Genomic DNA, 16,783 nt, shown 5'->3' with positions numbered 1-16,783 from the left:
AAATTCGAAACATTTAACAAGTGGACAAGGAGATTTTGTAAGGTTCTTCAATGTAGATCAGTATTAAAACTTTAATTTCTTGGATAGAAAATTTTAAATAGCAACCAAGTTCATTTTCTGTATGAAACAGTGTAAGATGGTGTATTCACAATGGTAAACTGAAGCTTCTGCTTCAATAAAAAAATATTTTTTTGAAATAACATCAGTGCCAGCAAGAAATGTGATTCTTATGGCAACTGTCAAAGTACTTGTAATGTGTTAAGTAGAAGATTGGAACATTTGATTTGTGATTTTATTGTGCAAAATGAAAGGAGTTTTATATTTTCAGTAGTCAAAGCATTGAAAGATTATGCACACCTGTTGCTGTATGGCTAGTTCTTTAAAACATTGCCTTCCTTTGTTTACATCTATCTAAGGCCGACTGTTTGGAGGAATGGGAGATCAGCCCTTCATTGGCTCCACGTTGTCAAGTGCCTTCCCTCTGGTGAACCACCCTGCCTTTGGAGCCCTCTACACTGCCGGGGCTGGCAGGCCTGAGTTCGGAGGCCTGGGCTCAATTGGGATGTCAGCTGCTCTGGCTGCCCACCCACAGTTAGGAGCTCTGACTGGTAAGCAGAAAAGGTTTGAATTCCTGGCAATAGTTCTTGGAAATAAAATCACACCACTAATTAACCCTCCGCTCCTCTCAGAGTGGTGGCGAGCTGCTGAAGCCCATGGACGCGGAGCTGCTGCCTTTATCCCCTCTTTCATCGGCTTTCCTCCTTTCTTCGCCCCCCACATTCAGCCCAATCACAACACTAGTCCTGTTCAGGTCAGGATGCCTGGCAAGAATAGCCATGACCCGCCTAAAGGTACAGCGGTTTGCTAAAGACCCCTTCATTGATCTGTCTTTCTTCTTCCACACTCTGTCTTCCTCCACAACCTAAATCCACTTTGCCCTATGATGAGATTTTCCCTGTTTCAAGATAGATTTAATGACTTCCACTGCTCACTTAGTCATTCTATTAACTTCTTTCTCTGGCTCTTTCCCTCGTGTTCCCTCTCGTAATCTCTGTTTCTTGTGCTCTTTTAATTTCACAGTATCTTTTAATTTATCTTTTATTATGTAAACCACTCATGTTGGGCTTGTGCCTCGTACGGCCAAGCACATTTGATGAGATACATGTATAAATCAATATTTTTATTAGCCTCATTTCATTCTGCAGTTAGTTCCAGATATTCAATTATCCCCTTGTTGCCAAAGTTCTCAGGAAAGATAAAGCTGATCAGTAATGCGGCAGATTTTGTGCTTCCAGGGGTGAATGGTGCAGTGAATGGCAGCGGGGTCTGTCCTCCCACCACACAATCAGGGAGCTATTCTGCGAGTCCGACTCCCGTTCAGGCACCAACAAAGCCGACCAGAAATTCCGATCCGTCTAATATTCACCGTAGCAGCCCTGAGAACAATCCATCAGAGTTGGTGGAAAAGACGATTGTAAAACCTAAAGAGAAGGTTAGTGCTTACATCAAGTCTTCTCTTCAAAGAGAAATCTCATGATGTGATGAGGCTGATTCTTACTGTTTTACATTTAGAAGTCTCGGAGGAAGCCAGCAGGGGCTTCTTTGGCAAGTCACAGTGAATCAGGCACGTCCTCGGACAGCTCGAGCGACGGCTCTCTCAGCAGCGATCTGGAAGACCTCGCAGAGGAAGATGAGGATGACGATGACGATGAGGAGGACGATGAGGAAGATGACAAGCAGAGTGAACTTTCAGAATCTGAGAAGCGGATAAAGAAGAAGGCAAAGGTAAAGATGAAATGAGGACATTCAAGGCTAAACGTTAATGTGCAGTCTACCATCTTTATTTAAAGCAACACTGTTAATATATTTTATCATAAGTTGTCATCCCATTTGATCTAATGCTTTTCTGATGATTGTCCTCCTCAGGTGTTATTACCAAGCACTGGAACTGGAAAGAGTGAAAGGTCACTTTCTAGGGAGGTTCAGGTCAAAAAGGACAACCAAGCTAAGAAGGGGCCCTCTAACCACCCAACTCTTGTGCCATTACCCTGCTCTGTCTCCCCGCCCACCTTGTCCCAAACTTCGCCTCTGGGCCTGCAGAGCTCCAGGACCTGGACTGAAGGGCCGCAGCAACACTTCAGTGTGATTCAGTCCACTGGTCTAGCTGCCAACCCTAAGCCTCTCGCACTCCTCACCCAGCCTCGTCGAGAGCCGTCACCAACCTCCTCCCCGATAGCTCTCACCACATCCCCAAGAGCACTGTCCAGCACTGCCTCTCCCAAACCTCCCAAACTGCTGCCGTCCTCCTCTCCCCAACACCTCCCTCTCTCCCTCTGCTCCTCCCCGAAGCCCCTCTCTGTCCCCTCTCCACCCCGCTCCACCCTCCTGGCATCTACCTCCCCAAAACCTTTTGGTTTGACCTCGTCTATAACGAGCCCGCAGAAGTCGTCGCTGAAGCCACCGAGGCACACTGTGCCCAGTGCCGCCAAATCCAACAAGAAAAAACAGCTGGAGGCTTCACTGGCACAGATCAGCGAGTTCAGGCTCAAACAGGTAGGCCTGCCTGATGATTGCAGTTGAATGTCATTTTTTTCCCCCTCCCTATATTCACACAAAGACACAGCAGATACCACATTGTATGTTGTGAGAAGCAATCTAGAGAAACACAGCTGCACATCCAGCTTTAGTGAACAAAGTTATCCTCTGCAAATTGACTGTAATGAAATTATTCACTAAAGCTGAGCATAGTTAGACCCGCAGCTATAATTATCTCCTGTCTTCATCATTACTATCAGATGACCTGCACTTTGTTAAACCTTTTAGCCAGTTACTACATTTTTCAAGAGAAAACCCAAACAGCTCACAGACATTCACAAGGGAACATACATGCCTAAGAAGAAAGTAAATCTTTATATCTTCACACGAGTGGCTGCAGTTTCACAGCATTTTAAAAGTATGTTCTCTGTTAAAGATGTGTAAATTAGACGAAGTTGAAAAATCCAACTTATTCCAAAGCAGATAAACGTAATTGTAAGATGTAGTTTTTTGTATTTATAAAATTACTGACCCTAAAGTATTGACATCTCAAACAGTTGCTGTAAAGTAATTTTACCTAAAAATATATTTTTTTATCTACGCTATTTTAAGTTGATCAGAGTTTCTCACAACTATCAATAAGTGATCCTTCATTTTCTGTATCGCTGCAGTACACATAGGATAGGACTCAGATATTTGGTATTTGTGGTATTTTATCCACTAGCCACTGGGTTGGACAATGACCCATACTTATCTTGGCACTCTCCACAGCAAGTGCTATAGTAGTGGAGGTAAAATTTCTCCACAGCTCACCATTGAAGTACGATAGAAAAGAGTGTCCGCTTGACTTCTTTAGTCTCATTGATAACCAGCAGATGTTATTTCAATGCCAACTGACTAACATTAAGCTATGCCAGGTAAAGGCCTTTTTTATTAAACCATCACAAACATAAGGATGTCTGGGAATTTAACTGGGATCTTATCCTGTGGTTGCAAAAGACGAAGATTAAGATTTACCTGTCACAACCCTCCAGGTGGGTTTGGCATGAAAGAAAAGATAAACATGTGGAAACTTATTGTTTAAAAATCCCTGAGAACCTTGTAAGACTGCAGAGTGTCAAACCTTTTGAAATATTAAGGGGTTTCACAAAAAAGCTGGTAGATTGTACCCGTAAATAGAAAATAAATAGAAAATCATCTGTCTATCAGCACCAACCTTTGAAAATGTTATTATTATTGGCAATTACTAAAAGGGAGCAATGTAAAGCACAGAAAGGAGTATTGAAGTGTGCCAATGGTAATTCTGTTAAAAAAGTATTATTTCTTAATATGAGAATTCACCCACTAAATAAATTGTATTTATATTGAAAGTCATGTAAGATTATGCTGCTACAATCAAAGACACATATACTTTAAACAACGTTAGTGGTACGCCAATAAATGTGGCCAGCACTGTACATCAGAGGAAGCCTTGCTGTAAAGTTTCATGTCTATTTGAATTTTTAGAATCATGTTGCATTGTGGGCTGTAGAGTGGAAAAGTTATTAGCACGATGGCTGGATGGAAGGATGATGGGGTTATTTATGAAAGAAGTTGGTCTTTTCGAATGAAATATTTCTGTGCTTTTGGGAGAAAATTTTCAGAATGCATGAATGATGTAGTATTTGAAATGGCCTAATGAATTTTCATTAATGTCTGCCTACCTTGCTGGAACTTCACATTGTTATTTTGTTCAGTTTGTTAGGTAGTTATAATCTGCTTGTTAATTCCAGTTGTTTTCCCCTCAGAAATCTAACTTGAGTAAATTAAAGTGTCCACATCTGTAAATCTTAGCAGGCATTTAAAGATGCTACAAGCTAAACATTTTGAAACCTCTTTTCATCATTGGGTCATTAAGCTGTATGATTAATTTAATGTTATGGTGTTCCTTGTTTTGATTGTTCAGTTTTGACTGATTTACTTTGCTCACATTTGCTTTTGAGTAGCCTGTTGATAAACGGGTTATTGGTTTTAGTTTAATATCCATTGTATTGCACTTCTTGCAGTGTTATTTGCAGTTAGTTCAGATGAAATTCTTTTAAGATTGACTTTTCTGGCCCTTAGCCGTAAAGATTTCATTTTTCCCAAATGAAAGGACTATAATGAATTGCATAAACGTATTGAGATCTTCTTATTTTGTGAAAATCACTTCTCCTTTTTTGTTTCAGCAGGCAGAGAAGTTTACACTGAGCTAAATTCCCCCTGTGGTTTTAGCACTGTTACTGTATTTCATGGTCTGTGAAATTGATTTGTTTCACTTCATATCACATCCAGTTGAAAGTGCAGCATAAAAGTCTAACCTGCTTTTGCTTAAACACAGATTGAACTAAACTTGTCATCGTTACAGAAAAGGCAAACATGCCCATCCGAATGGATGATAACGAATGTTCAGCTTTTCAAATGCGCAGACAAGTAATTACAATTTTAGTAGGATGCACAGCGTCTTTTTTTTGCGAACTTGGTCGATAACAATGTCTTAGGTTATTGCTTTTATGTTCGTTTTGTTTCCCAAAAAGAGGCTTAGACACAGTTAACCGTACCAGTGTTCAGCATTGTAGTTTTGTCACCTGCTCAAACAATCCAAAGCAATGCGAACTGACAGCCAGAGTGGCTCCACTTTGTCCCATTTCTCTTCTAATTTTTTTTTCTGTAACCTCTTTTTGTTCCTTACATTCTGCATCTCCCCCGCCCCCTTTCTCCTCGCCTTTCCTTGATCTCTACCTCCCTTTTTCTCCTCAGACTCTCATGTCCCAAGGGCAGACATTCCCAGCTGAGCAAAAGAAGCAGCAGCAGGCGCCAAACAAATCCCCAAAAAGGACGTCGCTGTCTTCGCCGCCATTGCCACCTGTTCCGCCTACTGCACCCCAGAACAATCACTCCAACCTCTTCCTTTCAAGTGCCCTGCTGGGTCTCCCCGAACCTCATCACCCAAATGGAGTCATCCAAAGCACCACTCAGGACACACCTTTGGCCCTCATCACCAAACCTCGCAAAGATGCTGCCTCTCAGGGCAGGTCCCCCCAGCCCAACTCAGATGCTGGGTCAATGCCTGTCAATCTGAGCACAGGGGCAAGTAGGACCCCAGCGAGTGCCCAGGCTGGTCCTCCATCGCAGCCTTCAACTACCTCACCCCATGCCACGGGTCATACATCTAGAAAAAGCAAGACGCCCAAGGTTAAAGGGCAGACACCAGCGCCGGGACAAGCAGACCCTTTAGCTGCCTGGAAGGGCTTCTCTCAGAATCACCTGGTGCAGTCTCTGGTAGATTTGTTTCGAGGAGGAGAAACTGGTGTTGGGATTCCTGGAGTTAGTATCCCTGGGGTTGGAATTCCTGGCGTGGGAATCCCTGGAACGTGTAACCCCACAGCCGGTCTTCCAGCCAACAAGGAATCAGACGACTCAGGAGACGACGACGATGATGATGAGGATGATGACCTCGAAGAGGAGGATGAAGAGGATTCTGATGATAGTCTTTCAGGTAGGGATTGTCATTGCGTACAACCTAAACATAACTAAGAATGAACATTTTTAATAACCGCCCCTACACAAGTCAATTAAATTCCACCAGTTTTCCCTTGACTGTCAATGAGTGGTGATCAGAAGGCCCAATATAGGAAAAGCCATTTTTTCTCCTATTCATCAAATTCATCAAAATTAAGAACAAACTTGAGATTCACTAGATTTTTTTCCCCCTTCCATTCTCTATAATGGTTAACTAATTTCCTTTTTGTTGATTCTCATGTTCCATTTCCAGAGTCTGACAGCAACTCTGACAGCGACATTTCAGGAAAGAAAGTGAAGGAGTTAAAGCTGCTGCCCTCTGGATCATCCAAAAAAGAGATGACTCCTCGCAGGCTTACCAAAGGTCCAGAGCTACTGAGCACCTCAACCAACCACACCGCCACCAGCTGCTCCCCTCTCAACCTACAGGTCATCAAGAGTCCCTGTGTTGCCACCAGCTCCAGTGCCTTGGCCTACCACAGCTCTGCAGGCTCTTCTTCCTATAGCCTAGCTTCTCCATTAGGTAAAGCCTTGCGTTCTTTTTTTTATTTTGTTACTTACAATGCCTTGTTAGAGAGAGTTTGTGAGGACTGATTTAAAGGTACTTGTGGTCAACATCATACAACTATATATTTAAAAGGATGAAGCATGTCAAAAATGCTGTTGTGGCGGCTAGTCTGTGTATGTTTAAGAAGCAGAGGGAAAAAATATTGTTTCATGTTAATGTTTGTTAACAGTATGGTGAATTTGTGATTGAAAAATCACTTGCCCTCCACAATGACTCTAAAAACCAGATCAAGGAGGCAGCATCATATATAATAAAAATTGTCTGCTTGCAGATATGAGAGTACATTGTTTGGTGTTAAACAATGAGTTCCGGCTATTTTCTCTGCAGGTGAAATGTTTATTCTGGTGCTGCATGTATGTTTTTAATGTAGTGATAACATTTAGGCAGCACACTTGGCAGCCTTTTAGGCAGCCTAAAACCCATGACAGACAAAAAGCTGACCTTCAAGTTTATTTAGTGTCACAGAAGTATCGCCAGGAAATTCCAAGCAAAAATGTAGAGGGGTAACAGACTTAACATTTTTACTTGAAGGGACAGTTCAGATTTGTTTAGAAGGGGTTTTGTGGAGAGTTTATGATGAGTTAGTATGTTTTCTGCTGTAGATACACCATTGGTTGTTTTGTTCCTAGAGGCTGAAGTGGATCTCTCTCTTACAATAATTCCAAACCATTCGAGCAGTTAATAGGGATGTTTTTGGGGAATAATTATTGAATTTTCTTAGGCTTTTCATATGAACAGTCATTGTCACAAGACCTACAAAAATAACACTTTTCTAATTAAACAACAATCTATGGCAAATAAAGTTTTATACAGTATATTATGAAAAGAGTTTACATAAGACATGGTAACATTTTTGTTTGATTTGTTGATTTGAAATCCTCTTTTACCTGGGCCCTGCTCAATCTACCTCCAGCCTCCAGGCAAAAAACCTTTTTGTATACTTGCATTGTTTAAAAGGAAGATGTAATGAGAAGTACCTAATGTCAGTAAGATACTAACCGTTCATAACCTCTGCTGAGAAAACCTTTTTGAAAAGGTGTAAGCAGCCTCTAGTTAAAAAATAGATGCTTGTGAAATTAAACACTAATTAGCCTTCAAGCTAATCATTACATGTAGTTTACCTCATGTAGTTGTATTTTTGCCTTAAGGCTGTAATATGCAATCCACTTACGTTATGTGGGATAGAATAATACAGAAGTACACTTAAGTTTTATTTAAAAAAATGAAAGAAAATTTAAAAAAAAACACCATTCACCTTTAAGTTAATAAATTCCTCTCATCCTATTTTGGTGACACATGCTTTTTGTATGATATAAGGTCCAGCTTGTGTTTTTAAAGTGACACAGAGGAATGCTAAGATTTTAAGAAAAAGTAAAGCTTTAAAAAGCCTCACTCTAGAGACATCCACTGATCCTTAGTGCAATTTTACACGGAAGGAAAATTTCCAGATTTTTATGTAAACAAGGGGTGTAAAGCTGTTGCCTAGTTGTTCCCTTTGGAATATTGTTTGCTATTTTCAACCTAACCGTAAGGCCTTATGGGGCACAAAACCCTGTACAGTCACACTTTTCACAGCTCCCACAACAGATCGTTCTTCACACGTACATACTATCAAATGCATAAAGAATGCAAGTGTGCTGCCTAAAAGGAAATACACTCCCTTTATACTCAGGTGAGTATGAAGAGGGCTTGTTCCTCTTTGCAAGACAGGAAGGAGACAGTTTGTTGTCATGGCTCAACCGCAGCTCTGAAATCCTGTAGGGGCATGCCCAAGAGTCCTGACAAGTTACTTGGCACTGCAGCAAGGTTTATTTCCGCCACATTCAATGAGAGATTACTCAGATCACAGAAAACAGGACATAGGTGTAACTAGCCAGGAAGCAACACATTTACAGTATTTCACCTGCGCTTTTTGTTCTCAACTGCTTGATCTTTTCCTCTGCATAAATATCTTTCTGTTTCAGTATTTAGCTATTACATACCCATCTAGTAAAATTTGGATCGAATGCTATATGTGTCATACAATGCTGGTAGTGGTGGTAAAAACAAAAGTCTGGCTTCTCTTCATATGTGAGTTTTCCCTGATGGTTCACACCACCTCTCTACAGGTTTAGGGAAAAGGAAGAGGGTGATGGATGAAAAGGAGTTGATGGTACCTCTGGAGTTGGGGTAAGTACAAGTAGTTCAGAGTCAGAAAATAAGTCAAGTATATGTTTTATTTTGCAATCACTTCATGCACTGTGCAGTGTGAAGAACGATCTGCATGAACATCTGTTTTATTTTTACTCCTAGGTGGCGGAGAGAAACAAGAATCAAGTCGGTGGGTGGACGCCCGCAGGGTGAGGTGTCCTACTACGCTCCCTGTGGCAAGAAACTCAGACAGTACCCAGATGTGATGAAGGTATCTTGCTCTCACTGTGCCGCATTTAGTCTCATTAGTGATGCACCAGCAAATTTGTGGGCAACCCAATGAAAAAAACGATTCATAACAAGACATATAATGTTAGTCATTGCTGACAGCATGTTTTATTGATTTAAGGGACTATGTTTAAATTCATTTTGGAATATTCAGCTTGCTCACAGAAATGTTTGTGTATCAGTATTAGAGAACTTTGCCTCTGCTTCTGCTTCAGCTCAAATCCCACCCCCATTCCACTTTCCACGACCCTAATAGTGAAACGGTGCTCTTAGATTCACTTCTTGTGCCAATCTATTCACCTCTCCCTGCCGCCGAAATGATTAATGCTTAGTTTCGGGGGATGCACAATTTTGCTCCATTTGCGCAGTGTTCAATTGTGTCTAGTCTTCTGTGTTTGCTTCATTGAAATTTCAAGCATAGTAGTCATCCAAACTGCCTCAGAGTATGGTGCTGACAAAAAAAATGTCTACGCAGTAACATTCGCTCACTTCTAGTCATTCAGCAGGCAGTAAAAGACTAGCAATGAAACAGATAAATAGAAAGGGGCCAGAATTGTGCATCCCAAGGTCAGATCCATTTTTCTCTCCTGAGAGCTTTTGCTCTTTTTTTTTTTTTTTTTTTTTTGTCCCCTTGCTTTTATAATGATTAGTAGCACTGCACAGACGCACTGTTGCCGTAGACTTCCTGCAGTCTAGTGCCTCCAAGATGCTTTTCAATGTCGCTAATTTCGTTTTTTTTTCTCCCTGCCTAAACCAACGGCATTATTATTTTCTCTTCTTTAGTATCTATCCAGAAATGGAATAAGTGGCATCACGCGTGATAATTTTAGCTTCAGTGCAAAGATAAGGGTTGGTGACTTCTGTGAAGCCAGAGAAGGACCCCAGGTGACTGTCTTTCATCTCTCTCTCTCTGTCCCTGATCCCTGTTCATCTTTTCATCTAGCTGCCGTCAAAGCTTCTTGCAGCAGTCACTGTCACTGATAGGAATCAGCCTAAACCCTTGGTAGTCCAGGTTCATAGAATTCTCACTGTGCATGAAGAATGTAATAATCAGTTGACATTACTTCCACAGGTGACCAGTGATATGTTACAGTTCTGTGAAAAAGTCTTCATCCACTCCTCTTTCTTTTTTTTCTTTTATATTGTATGATCCAGACTTTCTTCTAATTGTTTAAAATCCTCTGAATGATTGGCTTCATTTGAGTCTTTTCCTTTAGACATAAAATATATTTTTTAAATGAACCTTTCTGCTATTCAGTCATCAGTTATTTTGTTTTAGGAGCAGAGGAGTTGTCATACCATGCACTACAAGCAGCTTCTGTAAAACATTGTGTTATCAACACTTCTTATTTGCAGTTAGTATGGTTCCCAGTAGACTGGCAGCACGTTCCATCCTAGACAGAAGTTGAATGTTTCAAAAAATAGAACAACGCAACTTTACCATAACTCATTCAGCCTTCCTGTTGTCTGCTGACCGATTTGCCTTACAGCTGGAATAAACTACAGACATGTTGAGGAAAACATAGATTACATTTAAACAGCTTCTTATATTTCAACACCTCACTAATACTAAAAAGGGTTAAATTCTTCTTGCCTCTGTAACGATGTCTACACCAAGCAGTGTTTATCAGTTTAGCCTGGTAACGTTTACATATGTTGTTTTCACTGATCAGATCAAAATAAATTTTTTAAATTTTGATAAGCTGATCACTGGTCCGGGTCAATAGAGCTTATAATCATCCAGTGACTGCTGTCACTGGATGATATTTCTTGGTGCACTCCTATTAATTTTCATTTCAAGCCGAATACTTGGCCAATTTTAAAAAGTTGTTAAATTTTTTAGTCCCTTACCACTGCTACATATATCATATACAGCAAAATACCTAAACTATAGGGAATGATACTTAATAATTACTCTACACTTTTGAATGTTTTCATACCCCTTTCAACACATTTTCATGTTATATTAGCCACAAATCTTAGTGTATTTTATGTGGTTCTTATATAACAGACCAACTCAAAGTAGCACAAGGACTGAACACAAACCTGTGTTACATTTTTTCAGACTTTCATTAGTAGAAGATTGTGAAAGCCATTTTTTTTTCTTTCACTTCACAATTATACACTACTTCTTGTTGGTCTATCTCATAAAATCCCGACATGTTACACCAAGGTTTGTGGTTATAAAGCAACAAAATGTTGCAAAGTTAAATGGGTAGGACAATTTTCCTAAAATAAACTTTACATGCACAAAACTATATGTAGACATTCCATTTTAGCTCTATAATATATCCACACATGTCACACTGTACCAAATGTTTATCTTATTAATACATCTGCCAGGTTTACGCTTAAAGTCATCTTTAATTTTTACTGTTATATATTTGGAGACTTGAATCTTATAGGGAATTTGTGGAGGGAGCTAAACATGAGGGTGATGGTATGAGGGCCTTGCTGTAATATCAATAAAGATATGTCAACATGCAATTTTTAAATTGAAATCTAAATTAAAAACCAAATAAAAGGTGTGGGATATGTAAATTTTTTGATACTGATACTTATCTTACAGTGTTTAATTATCCATTTCTCATTTCTATCGGTAACAATTGTCTTGGTTGTATAAAAAATATTTTTCATTTATTTCTACCAGGAGTATAAATAATTTTGGGCTTGGATCATTTTTATGAAAACCAAGTAAAAGAACAGCTATTGTTCAAAGGTCTTTAAAAGCCTGGCAGAAAGCTTGCACAATGATTGATCAACGCTACTTGAGTGGAGCATAAAAAAGTCATGCTTCTTGGATTCATAATACAAAGAAAGAAGGTGTGGGTAAAGACTCTGTGCGCAGTACTTTGTGTCTATGATGCAATGAGTGAAACAAGAAACTAGGTGGGGGGTGTGCGTGTAAGTGTGTGTGTCATTTGAAGCATTTGTCATTTGTGTGTCATTTTATACAACCATAAATAAATAAAAAGATTTACTTAGTACATTTCTGAAGGAAAGGGAAACAGAAGGGATCAAATGTGATAGTTTTTTTTTAATTATAAGTATATTAGAATATTTGTCCTTTATTAGTCCTTAATAATGCAACAATTTTCTTTGTTAAACAAAGTTAAGTACTAAAAGAATAAATTTATCTGCTTAAGCTCACTTTGTCCTCCCCATTGTTTGTTTTTCCAGGGTTTGCAGTGGAGCCTGTTGAAGGAAGAAGAGGTTGTTCCTCGAATTTTGGCCATGGAGGGTCGCAGGGGTCGTCCTCCAAACTCAGAGCGGCAGCTAGCGGGAGATGTTACCAAAGCTGGTCGACGGAGGAAGGGACGGCCCCCCAACGTGGGCGATCAGCTCGTAACTGAAGGGCCCAGCCCCAGTGAGGTCAAACTTCTGCGCAAGCTGGAAGCTCAAGGTTAGAGCAGGAAATGAGCCCCGATGTTGATGGAGCAGTTTCTCTGTCTGTATCAGCAGCATTTCTATTTGTTTTGAAATAGATGTTAGTTAGTTTTCAAAGGATGTGGATAAGAGTTAGAATCTCACTCATGCTTTGTTCCAATGAAAAAAAAGGAACGTACCTTTTTGACAAAACAACCTACTTCTACTTTAATTACCGAATTAAACATACCTTTTATTAAGCCCATATTTTTGTATTAAAGTAGTTTTTTTAATAAGTCTGATGTTACATTCTGATCTTAAATGTTGTATTTTCATTAGCTGTAAGCAAAAAATCATAATAATTAAGTGAAATGCAGGCTTTGAAACATCTGTCGGTGTGTAATTAACCTATGCAATGTCTTTCACTTGGTGAAACATTAGTGAAATAAATGAATTTTTAAATTATATTCTAATACATTGAATGCGACTGTATAATTCCTCATCAAATTTGAAGCAGTTCACAGGAATATGAATAAAGAAAGACATAAAATGCTGTGGAATATTACAGCCGTGTTGAATTCTCCCCTGAAGTTTACCACTGATAGTGCTTTTCTTTGTTCTTTGTGCAGAAATTGCCCGACAGGCTGCCCAGATGAAACTGATGAGAAAACTTGAAAAGCAGGCACTGGCACGTGCAGCTAAAGAAGCTCGCAGACAGCAAGGTGAGGTAGTACAGAGCGGTAAACATGCTGGTGCAGGTTATTCAGTTGGTCAGACTGTCACTTCAAACTACTTTGATCTGAATGAGTTCAGTATGAATACCGGCAGGACCTTTTGGGAAGCTCATGCTGCTCTTACAGCCTTTGTTTGTGTCGATGTTCGTCTTTAAAGCACAAGCTTTAATCTTCTCCCTACTCTAATCTTTTTGCTACCATGCTGTTAGTTCATTATGCTTATAGATTTTTTTAAATATATTTGGATATGCATGATAATGAATTTCAAAAAGTGAAATATCATTTGCTTAGCCTCCACTTATATTGAGAAGTGAAACCAGAGCAGTTTATTGTAATGGATCACCACATTTCAACCGTTTTACCATTTCAAGTTTATTCCATCACTTGTTTAATTTGATGTGAAACTTAGCTCAAATACAAATTACTTAATATGGTTGATTGCCTTTGCTTTTTTATTGCCTTTTTCATAGAAACAAATGTCTTTGTTAGGCTGTTTTTGCCAGTAGCTTAATGCCATCATCTGATAATCAGCTCACGCTTTCAGTCACTTTTAAACCTCTCTGTTTAATTTAAGAGTTGTTCTGAAAACTTACTACATGTATTAAACGTACAACTGACTTTTGCACATATTGTCAATGGCCTGAAATAAATCGTTGGTGTAGTATTCTGAACACTAATAACCAGAAAAAAAACAGTAAATAAACTTAACAAACCTCATGTGTGCTCTATAATCCTAAACCTGGAAAACTGAATAAGATAAGATGGTCCTTTTTTGACCAATAAGTGGGAAATTTAATCTGTCTGAATGTGGACAGTACAAAACAAGAGTAATAAAAATAAAAAAACAACAGAATAAAAAACAGTAGAGTAAAGTAAATACTTCTGGTCTTTATACTGGGATGAGCTCAGTCAGTTTAACTTTCAGATGTCTTACGATAAGAGACCTCTTACTCCTGTCCAATATAATTCTCACAAATCTCTTTTAATATCCCTCCCATCTCCAGAATAATAATAATAATAATAATAATCACCAGTCGGGTGAAGTATATTTTTTGGGGTGGAAATAGAACTGACACCGCTTCGTACGTAAACAGCAGTGTTACTTGATTGATGGGTAAACTGTTATGTTCATAAGTGTTGATCTTATGAACATAAGATCATGATTCTGAGATTTAGTGAGGTTTAGTATATTTAAATTATTTATTCATTTTAGCTTTATATAGGAACTTAACTGAAATTTGATTATATAATTTAACATTTTTAAAGGGAAAAAGGCAGGAGTATAAAACATCATATGTATACATTTCAGTGTTTGAAACTAAATATGTCTGAGTACAAAATTATGAATTAGCTGTTCACACGAATGCTTTTGGGTTTTAAACAAAAAGAGAATATAGCAACTTATTTGAACTAATTTAAAAACTAGTAGAACAATGATCTCCAACTCATTTATTTTCACTTTGTATATCTTTCTACGACCAGATTATTTTAATGAAATATTTGTTCTTTTTAGGCATTGTTTGTGTTCACTCGTTCTCACTGTGAAAAGCTCAGACGCTCACATTGTACATTCTGATCTGAGCACAAACACATTTGTTCTTATGAGTTCTCATAAGAACAAATGTGTTCTTATGAACTTAAATTGTAGTGCTCATCATTTTTTCTGGCCAGTGATAAAACGTTGTCTCTTTGCAGCCATCATGGCAGCAGAAGAGAGAAGAAAGCAGAAGGAACAGATCAAGATACTCAAGCAGCAGGTGTGTGCTGATGACATGTCTGTCTGTTTTTCCCTCCTATCCTTCCTTTAAAACCCTCGGCACTGAATCTTTGGTTAAATGTTGACTTTTGTCACTGACTCCTACTTTCCAATTGCTGCTATTACTTCTGCTTGTAAACTACACTGTATATTTTATCTTGCGAAAATGGAGTTGTAGGAAAGTGATTTTGTAAGTGGATGTCTTCCACTGTCTAAAATATTAAGAGATTATGGGGGTTTTTTTTCTTGCAGGAAAAGATCAAGCGCATTCAGCAGATTCGGATGGAGAAAGAACTGAGAGCGCAGCAAATTTTGGAGGTAGAGAATCTGATCCAGCAGCACCTCTGATTAAGCAGAGCATTCCTGGATAGCTGGAGCCCCCAAGTCTATAGTGTTTTAATCTTCCTAAAGCTCATTACTGAACAGCAGCATGCATTGGAGGGAGTTGCGTCTTCTTAGGCATAATTCCACATGGAACTAATGCTAAATTGGTCTTGGTTGACGGGTGTTGAATATTAAAATGGATGTTGCTGCCTCTTCAGACCTTATTTAAATTGGACAGAAAAGTCTTTTTTTATCAGACAACAGTAACAGTTTAGCATAAGTGGGTCAAGGGGAGAAAAAAAAGTGCTGTTTGCCACACGCAAACACACATTTCAAGTTGCACGCACGTCACACATCTGCAGACGCACACAATTATTCTGTATGAGCTTCAAAGTGTTTTAACAGGACTAAATCAATTTTGAGTTGACACGGTTGGCAAGCCACACTTAACAGGAGGCTTCAACATTTTCACAATTACACGTTAAAGAGATACATTATTCATTCCCTCTGTTTTACAAATTTGACTGGCATTCAGGAGCGTGGAAATCTTTGCTCAAGCCAGAAAGCTGCAAACAGTCACTTTACGTGCAACAAAGCTCTCAACCAAGACTGATTGATGTGTTCCTGTCACTGTATTCTTTATTCATAGGCCAAACGGAAAAAGAAGGAAGAAGCTGCCAATGCCAAAATATTAGAGGCTGAGAAGCGCATAAAGGTATGTTTTGCAGAGGCATACATTATAATGCACATTTTTGAACGAGGATAATTATGTTAATTAAAAATGTATAATGGGCCTTTACTACTTGAAAGGCACAAAGCAAACAAATGAAAAGCAGCATTTAAAATAAACAAAAGTCCCATCTGTCTGTAGTCATTTCCATGATATTAACTGGAGGGGAGCATATTAATTCCCTCCCCCCATCATTTCTTTCCTGTTTTCAAGGAGAAAGAGTTGAGGAGGCAGCAGGCGGAGATTCTTAAACACCAGGTAGGCTTTTACTACAACTTTCTTAGGCTCTCAAGTGAAATGATTACTAATGTAAGAATGTATTTAGCTTAAGCATGGGCTGGGATCAGATTGTCACCTTGAGTAAAAACAATACAGTTTCCCTCCTTTCACTGTTTATACAGAAACTTTGAACAAAAATGTAAATCATGTTGTAATTGGTTAAACTTGAAGAAGAAAAGCAACAATTAGAACTACAAATTAATGTCATTTATTTTTGGCATTTTGAAAAAATATAAACAAAACACTGGTCACATTTAAAAGTATTTTTCAAGTCCTTGTTGCACAGAATATACCTTTTTGCTGCTTTTTGTAAGTAACAAGGTGATGTTATTTTGGGAAGCTCGATAGATGTACTGCTTGTAGTTTGGAATTGTAGTTTTGACCCAAAGTTATGCTCGTAAGGATATTGAGTATGTTCTTTTTATTTGCACACCAAACAGCTCAATCTGTTTTTCTTGTAAGCCAGATTCTTCTTTAAGTCAACTTGACTGGCAGTGTGCAGTAATAAGTAGGAGAGGGGCAGCACTTTATGC

At 38.9% G+C, this 16,783-nt stretch overlaps 1 protein-coding gene across 13 annotated transcripts in view; it reads left to right on the top strand.

The window, feature by feature from the left end:
- Window positions 1–16,783, top strand: part of LOC114143616 (bromodomain adjacent to zinc finger domain protein 2B-like) — an 83,479-nt gene that overhangs the window by 54,179 nt on the left and 12,517 nt on the right. For 7 of the 13 annotated variants that reach the window (XM_028015828.1, XM_028015826.1, XM_028015830.1 and 4 more), the window contains exons 4-19: window positions 417–608; window positions 690–851; window positions 1,296–1,492; window positions 1,573–1,785; window positions 1,927–2,553; window positions 5,314–6,052; window positions 6,329–6,598; window positions 8,752–8,812; window positions 8,936–9,044; window positions 9,845–9,946; window positions 12,242–12,464; window positions 13,057–13,149; window positions 14,857–14,918; window positions 15,170–15,235; window positions 15,891–15,956; window positions 16,185–16,229. In XM_028015828.1, coding sequence (XP_027871629.1) covers window positions 417–608; window positions 690–851; window positions 1,296–1,492; window positions 1,573–1,785; window positions 1,927–2,553; window positions 5,314–6,052; window positions 6,329–6,598; window positions 8,752–8,812; window positions 8,936–9,044; window positions 9,845–9,946; window positions 12,242–12,464; window positions 13,057–13,149; window positions 14,857–14,918; window positions 15,170–15,235; window positions 15,891–15,956; window positions 16,185–16,229 — 3,227 coding nt within the window. The remainder of the gene's footprint in view (window positions 1–416; window positions 609–689; window positions 852–1,295; window positions 1,493–1,572; window positions 1,786–1,926; window positions 2,554–5,313; window positions 6,053–6,328; window positions 6,599–8,751; window positions 8,813–8,935; window positions 9,045–9,844; window positions 9,947–12,241; window positions 12,465–13,056; window positions 13,150–14,856; window positions 14,919–15,169; window positions 15,236–15,890; window positions 15,957–16,184; window positions 16,230–16,783) is intronic. The other 6 variants (XM_028015832.1, XM_028015833.1, XM_028015825.1 and 3 more) reach the window with 2 other exon arrangements.

This window comes from Xiphophorus couchianus, chromosome 4 (assembly GCF_001444195.1).
Source record: "Xiphophorus couchianus chromosome 4, X_couchianus-1.0, whole genome shotgun sequence".
NCBI lineage: Eukaryota > Metazoa > Chordata > Actinopteri > Cyprinodontiformes > Poeciliidae > Xiphophorus > Xiphophorus couchianus.
Note: the sequence above shows the minus strand (reverse complement) of the source record. Positions and strands in the feature narration are given on the sequence as shown.